This window comes from Lathyrus oleraceus, chromosome 7 (genome assembly GCF_024323335.1).
Source record: "Lathyrus oleraceus cultivar Zhongwan6 chromosome 7, CAAS_Psat_ZW6_1.0, whole genome shotgun sequence".
Lineage (NCBI taxonomy): Eukaryota > Viridiplantae > Streptophyta > Magnoliopsida > Fabales > Fabaceae > Lathyrus > Lathyrus oleraceus.
Genome location: NC_066585.1, coordinates 52,678,487 through 52,690,189, shown reverse-complemented (window position 1 = coordinate 52,690,189; position 11,703 = coordinate 52,678,487). Strand labels below are relative to the sequence as shown.

Here is an 11,703-nt window from a genome sequence, read left to right as displayed (position 1 = left end):
TTTGTCTCCTCATTTACATATTTCTTCAGCCATATGGGAAACTCTATATGTATGCGCCCAGATGAATCTTCTATATCTAGAGAGTGGTTCTCTAAGAATATGCTGAAATAAAACACACGATTCATAAGTAAATATCTATTATGATATGCATCAATAATTTGATTGAATATATTATGATGCACACTTACTCAAGATATGGTTTAACCTCATCACAATTTATCAAGACATGCACATGTGAAGACTTCCATTCCTTATCAGATAGAAAATATTTTCGTGACTTCCCACTTGGTCGACCGACACTTTGTAGAATGGACATTGTAGGTAGAATGTCAGCATTGTCTAAATGAGGTTTGTTACTAAGATTTATGGTTGGAAACAAATGGAAAGAGTTGAAATAATGAGAGCAAAAGTAATTTGTCTCGCGATGTATATAATCACTGCATATGGAACCTTCAACTCTAGCCTTATTTGTCACTGCCCTCTTTGAGACTCCCATAAATCTGCACATTCAATCATTCCACGTTTATTAATTTATGATAAACATGCAATAACTTAATAAAATCAACCACAATAATTACCTTTCGAATGGATACATCCATCGGTATTATACTGGACCACCTAGAACTGCTTCTTTGGCAAGATGGATTGGAAGATGCTCCATTGAGTCAAAGAAACCTGGTGGAAAAATCCTTTCTAACTTGCATATGATAATTGGAATATTCTCATCCAACTTAACTAAGTCGTCCATCCTCAACGTATTGCAACAAAGATCTTTAAAGAATCGACTTAGCTCAGCTAATGGTTTCCAAACCAAATCTGGCAATGAATGGAATGCAATTGGGAGTAAACATTCCATGAAAACATGACAATCATGGCTCTTCATCCCATGCACCGTACCCTTTTCTACATTGGCACACCTACTGAGGTTTGAAGCATAGCCATCTGGCATTCTCAATTCCTTAAGCCATTTACAAACCAACTTGGCTTCAGATTTGGTTAGAGTGTAACTAGCCTTTGGTTTACCATTCTTTCCGTTTTCTAAGGGTTGGAGCTCCAAGTCCCCGCGAAAGCATAATTTAGCCAAGTCTTCTCTTGCCTTTTCATTATCCTTTGTTTTGTCCTTAACATTCATGACAGTATTAAATATATTACCGAAGACGTTTTTTTCTATGTGCATCACATCGAGGTTATGCCTTAACAAGTTATCCTTCCAATATTGGAGATCCCAAAAAATACTTCGCTTTTTCCAATTGTGATCCACTCCATACCCTTCGAATTCTTTCCATTTCGCCTCCCATCCAATTTCAGTAACTTTTGGAAAATTACTTATTACCGCCCATATATCTTTCCCTGTGGAAATGGGAGGTGGCTCATTGGTCACAACCCTATTTTTTAGGAAACTTCTTTTACTCCTTCTGAAGGAGTTATTAGATGGCAAGAAACGACAATGACAGTCAAACCAGGAATTCTTATGGCCACTTTTCAAGGTGAAAGCATCAGTGTGTTCCATACAATGAGGGCATGCCAATTTACCTTGTGTTCCCCATCCAGATAACATACCATAGGCTAGAAAATCATTAATTGTCCACATCAAGCAGGCTTTCATGATGAAGTTTTGTTTTGTAGATATATCATAGGTCAATATTCCATTGGACCACAATCGATGTAGATCATCAATCAATGGTTGCAAGTAGACATCTATCTTTAATTTAGGGTTTTTAGGTCCGGGTATGAGACATGCCAAAAACAAGTATGGTTTGGTCATGCACATTTCAGGGGGGAGATTATACGGAGTAACTATTATTGGCCAACATGAGCATGGAGAAGCAGACGCTTGAATGTAAGGAGTAAAACCATCTGAACACAGACCCAACCTTACATTTCTGGGTTCCCTAGAAAAGTCAGGATATACACTATCAAAATGTTTCCATGCTTTTCCATCTGACGGGTGGCGAAGGATGTTGGAACTATTTTTGTTCATGTGATGCCATCTCATTTCAGTTGCCGACTCAGTTGATGTATACAATCTTTGTAATTTGGGAATGATTAGGAAGTAGAACATTCTCTTCACTGGGATATCTTTGTACTTTCCCATGCCAGTCTTGCGAGGAATGAACCTAGGAGCATTACAAAATTTGCACTTTGATAGCTTGCTATCATCCTTGTAATATAACATACAACCATTCTTACAGCAATCAATCTTCTCAACCTTTAGCCCTAACTTAGATACCAACTGTGTTGCTTGGTAATAGTTCTCGGGCAAGCATTTTTGAACTGGACATACCCTTTTAAGCATTTGTGCAACAAAATCTAAACCTTTTTGTGGAACATGCCAATTAGACCTAATTTCAAGAAGTTGAGTAGATATTGATAATATTGATTGGGTAGTGTCGCATCCGCGAAAAACTACCGGCGGGAAAATTAAAACAAACAGAGCCGCCACCGTGCGTTATTTATCCCAAAAGAGGGAAAGGAAACGCTTGAAGTAAACCTGGAAAGGACATGGTCTTGCGACCAAAGAGAGATGGGATCGGGAGTCGGTTATGCGAAGGGAAGGTATTAGCACCCCTACGCATCCGTCGTACTCGACGGGATCCACGCTCAAAAGGATAGAAGAAAGGTTGCTAGATAACTGCTCAAAGAATGCACGCACACATGGAAGGAAACTCAGATGGAAGAAGAGGGGAACGGGCTCGCTAGGATATCGCATCCTATGCCTACGTATCTCATCTGGAATGAGAATCAGAGTTGTCGTAGTTCGGCTAACGCACGCCGAAACAAAACCAACACAGGAAACCGACCGCCAATCGCTGGACTTACGTCAGACTCCACACCAACAGGAAAACATGGAAACCGAATGCCAATCGTTGGACTTACGTCAGACTCCGAACCAACAAACACGCACTGGAAACCAACTGCCAATCGCTGGACTTACGTCAGACTCCAAGCACACCACAAAAGGAAAAAAAAAACTGAACCCACAGACTAGAAGGGAGTCGGGAACTCGGACCTAATAACTATCAAGCAAAACACACACAAAAAAGAAAAGGGCGCCTGGAGAAACCTCGCACGATCTCCTGCCTACGTACCTCATCTGGTATGAGGATCAGGGCGACGTAGTTCCCCTAAACAGGGGAAGAACTTCTAACCTAACCAGAGACTGGGAAATGACAAACTAGAAGGGAGCCTAACTCGAGCCTAATAGCTATCATGCAATCCACAATGGTCCTAGGTTGAGGTTTCTAGCTAACTTGCACAGGGAGCAAGCTATCCTAAACAGCACAGGCAAATACACAAGCACAATAAACAAGCACACACACTATATGCAAACAGATTGGGCTCACACAAGGCTAGGCTGCAAAAGCAAACCAACTAGAATGGGGTGTGGTTAACTCTTAACCCTAACATTGAGAGTTAGGGTGAAGCAGATGAAATGGGAAGTGAGGGTAAGACCTCACAGCTCTTATCCCTGGCCTGGGAGAGCTTCAGACAAATGAAAGTGTGGGAGTTCATAATGGAGGAACTCTTCTCCACATGACTGACACAACATGATCTTGGGTTATTATCCACAATGCATCAACACAATGGTGTGAGCAAGGTGAATGACATAACTGAATAGCAGGAGATGGATTACACATCTCTTTTATCTGCCCATTGCCTCCTAAGAGGACTTTTCCTGCTTGGAACAAAGATAAACAATCACAAGCATTGCCTCTTAAGGAGGACTTCAGACAGGTGCCTACCAATAACAGTAGGTCTTCCAGACTACATAAAGTCAGAAGAATTATACCTCAGTGGTTAAGCAACCAAGCAAAGCAAAGTTCACAATGAACTTAAAGCAACTTATGTACCTGTGAAAAATCTAAACTAATCAGTTAAACTGTACAGACAAACAATCAACAAACAATAACAAACAGACAGACAATGTTCACAATGTGCAAGCCACAAGGCAAACTCAAATGAGCTAACATCAACCTACAAAACACACAAGTGTTAGTAACCAAGAGCAAACATCAATGCTCAAGTGATGAAGCATCAACCACTATGGAACTTGAATGCTCAACCTGAAATCAAAGCTCAAAGATAAGCAACAAACCACTAGGTCAAAGCCTAGGGTCAAAGATGAAGAAAAAATTCAAAACAGAAGCTGAAATTTAACATGAATCAACTTCAAACACATCTTGACACATTCCAAAAGGTCTCACATCAATATCATTAACCAAAAGCATTTCATGATCAATTGAAGTTCAAAGCAATTTTAAAGCTCAAATGTGATCAACCAGAATGAAAAATCTCAATTAAATCAGAAATGACTCAAATAATTCCAACAAAAATCATGAGCAATCACAACATTCATAACATGCATCATACAAAAAATCAGGACCATTGGAGATCATTTGGCATGGCAAATGTTAGATGCCCAAAAGTGCTTATTTGAGCTATCATATGTGGGCATCTTTCACTCTTTTTCCTTGCTAATGTGGTCAAAACCACATTCATTTTACATAGAATGCATCACATTGATAAGCAAGCTTGGTGCCTTTGATTTGTGTGTTATTGTGCAGGAAAAGGCATGAACTAATTGAAAATGAAGACACAAGAAAATTGGCAAAGGAACCAAGTTCACAAGCATTCTATCTGCCAGCTCGCTAGGCGAGGATGTGGCGAAGCAAAACCTTCGCTAGGCGAGCTCCTGGCGAAAGGCTCCAGTAAATTGGTTAATTAATTCGCTAGGCGAACTGAAGGCGATGTGGCAGCGAATTCAGTCTGTTTTGGTGAAATGAGCAGCCAGCACTAGCTCGCTAGGCGAGGCTCTAGCGAGTCCCCAGCGAGCATTCCAGTAGCAAAACCTCTCAACCTCGCTGGGGCGAAGGTTGAAGCGAGTTCTTCGCTAGGCGAAGGTCTGTTCGCTAGGCGAACATGACAGTTCCACAGGCCCAGTTTTCTCTGGGCGCAGGGGCATTTTGTGCCCATTTTTGGCCTTCGCTAGGCGAGCCATTCTGCTCGCCTAGCGAACGTGACAGTTCTGCACTTGTCTATAAGTAGCAGGTGCCACTTTTTGTGCCCATACCACTTTTTACCAACTTTTCCATTTTTTGTACTTTCTCTTAGATATTTTACAGCATTGTTTGGAGGGATTTTTGATGCCCTAATTTCATTTCTCTTCATCTAGCAACCATCTTCCACAAAAAGAAGGTGGATTCCCATCCAACTTCGATCATTCGACTTGGATGTTGATCAACCCTCTTTTCTTACTTGCCGACCAAGCTACCATGAAAATGAGTAGCTAAGTCTTCCATTTGTCAAGGTTAGATGTAGGTGATTTCCAAGCTTTGTGTGTAAATGTAAGGATCCTCATTTGTAAACTCTTTAACGGTAAATATATGATGAAAACTTTGTTTCTATTTAAAAACTCTTTGTGTTGGTATTTGATCGAGAGATGTTTACCGATTCTTGACCTAGGTTTTCATCCAAACTTGTTTGTTAGCTAGAGATAGTAACGAATGATTTTGTTCACCATAAGGTTGAACCAAAACGTTGTCTTTTTGATAGATTGTGTTCGAGAGAAACAATGGATCAAAAATGACAAAACTCACAATGGGTGTTCGAGAGAAACGCATTGAGAGGACTTTGTGAAATTATTTATCATCTAAAGGAGTTTATAAGATTGTTGACCGAGCAAATGCATGCAAAGCAAATGTAATCATTGAAACCTAACTTTGACAATATTTCTCATATTGATCAAAACGTAACTTTTACCGCAATTAATTACTTTGTATGCAAGATAACTTGATTAAAACCCAAAACCCTAGTGTTACTTTAAGTTAAGATTAATTCAACCATTGAACGGCAGTAATATCTTACAATCTCTGTGGATACGATAACAAAACCCGACACTTAAAAACTGTCTTTCAACAAAATGGCGCCGTTGCCGGGGACTCTAAATTGATATTGCGAGCATCGCATTGGTTGTTTAAGTTTTAGCTTGTGAATTTTTGACTTGTGCTTGTAATTCGTTTGGTTTAGTGTGCAGCTTACGTTTTATGCGAGGGAAAATCCCTGTGGACGAACTTCTTTTTGATCCTGAGATCGAGAGAACCGCAAGGAGGCTCAATAGCAAAACAAGACGTAGGAGGCAACAGGCTAGGCAACGCCAAGAGCAAGGAGAAAGTTCTTCAACCACCAATCCACTCACATTCGTACCAAACATGGAGCCACAACCACCACCACCGATTTCTACTCCATGTATCAACAGTCCAAGGAACACCGCTCAGTTTGCCAACCAAACTGGAAGGCAAGCTGAGATGAAGACGGGAACTCTGAATTTATTGTATGGGAGTCCATTCACCGGAATGGACCATGAAGACCCATTTGCTTTTCTCACAAAATTCTATGAGATAGCATTGGCTGCCGGAGTGGATCAGGCTCAGGAGCTTCCGTTGTTCAGACGTTTATTTCCTCACGCTTTGCTCGGTAAAGCAAAGGATTGGTATCTCGATCAAACACCTGCCGTAATGACAGATTGGAATGTGTTAGAAGAGAAATTCATTGAAAGATTTTTCTCTCATAACCGATTCATGGAATCAAAGACGGCCATCTCGGTGTTTTCTCAAGGAACCAATGAATCTTTGAATGAAGCGTGGGAGAGATTCAAGTCCATGCTTAGGAAATGCAAAGGGCATGGATTTGATGAATTAACTCAAATCCATATCTTCCGAAATGGACTTCAACCAAACTGTAAGACGTTGTTGGATGCCACCTCGGGTGGCTCGTTGATGTCAAAAAGTGCCGAAGAAGCCACAAACATTATCAATCGCATGGCTTTGAATGATCTTCAAAGTCAAAGTCGTGGAAATTCTTTGAAGAAAGCGGGAGTGCTTGAGTTAGGGACGAATGATGCCATACTTGCCCAAAACAAGCTCATCTCACAACAAGTGGAACTTTTAACGCAACAAATCAAAGAGTTAAGAGAACCGTCAAAAGCTAAACAAATAGCTTGTTGTGAACTTTGTAAAGGTGAACATGACACCGGATTTTGTCCACCTCCCGGTTTTGACGAAGTAAATTACATGGCCAATCAACGGGACTATCAACCAAGACAACAACAACCTTATCAACCGCACCCTCAACAACAACAACAACAATTCCAAGGGAACCAAGGGTTCCAACCTAGAAGCAACTATTATCATAACCAAGGTTATGGAGGTGGTTCTTCTAGCCGTCAAAATCCTCCCCAAAATCCGTATCAATCTCAACAACCGCCGGTAGTCAATTCTAAATTGGAAGAGACATTGACGCAATTCATGCAAATGTCAATGGCCAATCAAAAGAGTAATGACGCGGCCATAAAAAATCTTGAAACTCAAGTTGGGCAACTTGCCAAGCAACTAGCTGAACAACAAACCGGTCCTTCTTTCTCGGCCAATACGCAAACAAATCCTAAGGAGCATTGTAAGGCGATTGTGACGAGAAGTGGAAGGGAGTTGGGTAGTGAAAACGAAAAAAGAGTGGAGAGTGAAAAAAGAGAGAAAGAGAAGGAGATTGAGGAGGAGATAGTGGAAGAAAATGTTGATGGTGAAGTAGGAGTGTGGAGTGATGAGGAAGTAGTTGAAAAGAATAAAAATAATGGTGAAGTTGAAAATGAAAAAAATGTGGAGATTGAGGAGAATAAAAATGATGAGGTAATAAGGGAGGTAGTGAAGAAGCCGAGATGGAAAAGCGCTAGAGTAGCGAAAGGGAAGGAGGTAGTGAGCGCTACTCCTGTCCAAAACCTTCCTTACCCTCATGCCCCTTCCAAAAGGGAAAATGAACGGCATTACGCCCGGTTCATGGATATTTTTAAGCAATTACAAATAAACATTCCGTTTGCTGAAGCTTTGGAACAAATGCCAAAGTATGCCAAGTTCATGAAGGACATACTAACCAAAAAGCGGAGGTATACGGAACCGGAGACCATCGTCCTTGATGCGAGCTGTAGTGCCATCATTCAAAGGACGCTTCCTAAGAAAGAGGTTGATCCGGGAAGAGTTACATTGCCGGTTAAAATTGGTGATATGTATGTCGGAAAGGGACTTATTGACTTGGGGTCGAGCATAAATCTTATACCTTTGTCAATTATCAAGAGGCTTGGCAACATCGAGATTAAGTCCATCCGAATGACATTACAATTGGCGGATAAGTCGACGACCCATCCTCATGGCGTAGCCCAAGATGTGTTGGTGAAGGTCGACAAATTCTTTTTCCCGGTGGATTTCATTGTAATTGATATGGAGGAAGATGATGATGCTCCGCTCATATTGGGCCGACCATTCATGAAGACCGCAAGAATGATGATTGATGTTGATGACGGTTTAATGAAGGTGCGTGTTCAAAATGAGGAGGTCACCTTTGATCTATTCGAGGCGATGAAGCATTCCAAGGATAGACATGATAGCTTTCGAATCGATGTGATCGAAGACGCTATTATGGAAGTTTCAAAGCATATTCACGAGATATCTCCTATGGAGTTAGCTCTCGACGACTCATTGGAGGTTTTCACTGTTGAAGAGGAGCTAGCTCTTGAGGAATGCTTGAAGGAACTTGATAGCTTGGAAGACCTACAACCGTGGGAAATAGAGGAAGAAAATTTGAAGAAGGAGGTAATTGATGAGAAAGCGCCAATTGAATTAAAAGAGTTACCTTCGACTTTGAAATATGTGTTTTTAGATGAGACCGAGGCAAAGCCGGTCATCATAAGCAACCTCTTGACAAAAGAAGAAGAAGCCCGTCTAATCATTGTGCTCAAAACCAATCAAGAAGCTATGGGTTGGACTCTTTCCGATCTTAAAGGAATTAGTCCATCCTATTGTATGCATAAGATTTTGATGGAGGAGGATTTCAAGCCGGTGGCTCAACCACAACGCCGCTTAAATCCTACAATGAAAGAGGTTGTAAGAAAGGAAGTGGTGAAGCTTTTGGATGCGGGAATGATTTACCCGATCTCGGATAGTCCGTGGGTTAGTCCCGTGCACGTGGTTCCGAAGAAGGGTGGAATGACCGTAATCCGTAATGACAAAGACGAATTGATCCCGACTAAAGTTGCCACGGGATGGAGAATGTGTATAGATTATAGACGGTTGAATACCGCGACTCGTAAGGACCATTTTCCACTCCCATTTATGGATCAAATGCTTGAAAGACTATCGGGCCAACAATACTACTGTTTTTTAGACGGCTACTCCGGGTACAACCAAATTGCGGTTGACCCGGTTGATCATGAGAAGACGGCTTTCACGTGTCCGTTTGGAGTGTTCGCATACAGAAAAATGCCTTTTGGGCTTTGCAATGCGCCGGCGACATTCCAACGATGTGTCCAAGCTATTTTTGCCGATCTAATAGAGAAAACAATGGAAGTCTTCATGGATGACTTCTCGGTGTTTGGTGGGACGTTTAGTCTATGCTTGGCAAATTTGAAGACGGTGTTGGAAAGGTGTGTGAAGACTAATTTGGTGCTAAATTGGGAAAAGTGTCACTTTATGGTGACCGAGGGGATTGTGCTAGGCCACAAAGTTTCTAAAATGGGGCTTGAAGTGGATAGAGCTAAGGTTGACGTAATTGAAAAATTACCCCCTCCGGTCAATGTGAAGGGCATCCGTAGTTTTTTGGGGCACGCGGGGTTCTACCGGCGCTTCATCAAGGACTTCTCAAAGGTGGCTAAACCTTTGAGCAATTTACTCGCCAAAGATCAGGTATTTCTCTTCACCGACGATTGTTTGCAAGCTTTCGAGGTTTTAAAAGAAAAATTGGTTACCGCTCCAATAATAGTCGCTCCCGATTGGAATGAAAATTTTGAACTAATGTGTGACGCGAGTGACTATGCCGTTGGAGCGGTACTTGGCCAAAGAAAGGACAAAACTTTTCATGCGATACACTATGCGAGTAAGGTTCTAAACGAGGCTCAAATTAATTATGCCACAACGGAAAAAGAACTACTTGCTATAGTGTATGCGCTAGAAAAGTTTAGGTCCTATCTTATAGGGTCTAAAGTCGTGGTGTACACCGACCACGCGGCGATTAAATATCTGCTGACCAAGCCGGATTCGAAGCAAAGGCTCATCCGTTGGATCCTCTTGTTACAAGAATTCGATGTCGAAATTAAAGACAAGAAGGGGTCGGAAAACTTGGTAGCGGATCATTTATCCCGCTTGGTGAATGTCGAGGTCACCGCATCTGAAAAGGAAATCCGGGAAGAATTTCCTGATGAAAAATTGTTTAAGGTTCAAGTTAGGCCGTGGTTTGCAGACTTTGCAAACCACAAGGCTAGTGGTTGTGTGCCGGCCGACCTAACTTCGAACCAAAAGAGGAAGTTCCTTTCGGATGCGAAGTATTATGTTTGGGATGACCCATACTTGTTTAAGTTGGGTAGCGATAACCTGTTAAGGAGATGCGTAACTGGTGATGAAGCCCAGAGCATCCTTTGGCATTGTCACAACTCGCCTTATGGCGGTCATTATAATGGGGTTAGAACGGCCACTAAAATTCTTCAATCGGGATTTTATTGGCCAACTATTTTTAAAGACGCACACACCCATGCGCAAAGTTGTGACAGTTGCCAAAGAAGTTGTGACAGTTTATTCGGAGGGGGTGGACGCTACTGCTGATGATGATGATGAGGATGATGATGAGGCTACCGGTTCTGAGGCCGGTAGTGAGGAGGAGTCTTGAGCCCTTTATGGGTTAAGTTTTTGTTTTTGTATTTCAGTTTTTATTATGGCATTTTTATTTGTACTTTTGAATTTTGTATTTTGACCATGGGTTGTACTATTGGGGTGTTTTGTCCCCCACGAACAAAATTTTATTTTTCAGTTAATATTATTTATGTTTGTTGTTAATTTTGTGTGTTTAATAAATTTTTGGTTGAATGAGTGGCAAACCCTTCTAGATTGGTTGCTCCTCAAGAAGTACCCAATGAAGGTGCATCCGAGCTTGGATGGCAATGATAAGAATAACAAGTGAATGAAGCTAAGGTACATGGTTACCGTCGGCTAGAATTTTAGAATGCATTAGGAACGTTACTCTTTTTGGTAAATTGAATATTGTCTTTTTGCAACATAATTGAATGAATGTTTCATCTAGAACTTAGAACCATATATTGTGAGGAAACCTCCATTGTACACTTAAATGCTGGAGTCTAATAAGTTTTGTTGATTCATTTGATTCATTATTTGTCTGTTATTATTGTGAAATTGTGGAAGCAATTAGAAATGATCAAGGCACTTGTTTTCTTTCGAGCACAACTACATCCAAAAACAACTTACCTGTGAGCAGAGAGAGTATTTGTTAACCCCTTTGAGCCTAAACAGTTGAATCTCGGCTTGAAATAAAGCGAGATCTCAAAAATCTTTTTTTTTACAACCCGGAAAATATTGATTATTGTTCTTTTGCCGTAAAAAGGTAAGAGCATTCACTTAGGGTGTGGAAGAAATAAGTTGGGGAGAACGAAAAAGAATTGGTAAGCACCACAACTCTTGAAAAAGAAAAGAAAAACCGAGCAAGCATAGAAAAATATATGTATAGAAAATATAGAAAAGAAACATCTGTTTTGTACATTTGATGTGAAAGAAAAGAACAAAAATATAAAGAATGAAAATGAATGCTTGCTTGGAAGAAAAATAGTGAAAAATAAGAGTTGAGTTGTGGAATATGTGTTGTGAAGGTTACAAA

At 40.9% G+C, this 11,703-nt stretch overlaps 1 protein-coding gene across 1 annotated transcript; it reads right to left on the bottom strand.

The window, feature by feature from the left end:
- Nucleotides 1-604: 604 nt before the first annotated feature.
- On the bottom strand, nt 605-2,296 carry LOC127101983 (uncharacterized). The gene has a single exon (XM_051039406.1). It carries the CDS (start codon nt 2,294-2,296, stop codon nt 605-607), a length of 1,692 nt encoding a protein of 563 aa, XP_050895363.1.
- Between the last annotated feature and the right edge of the window lie 9,407 nt (nt 2,297-11,703).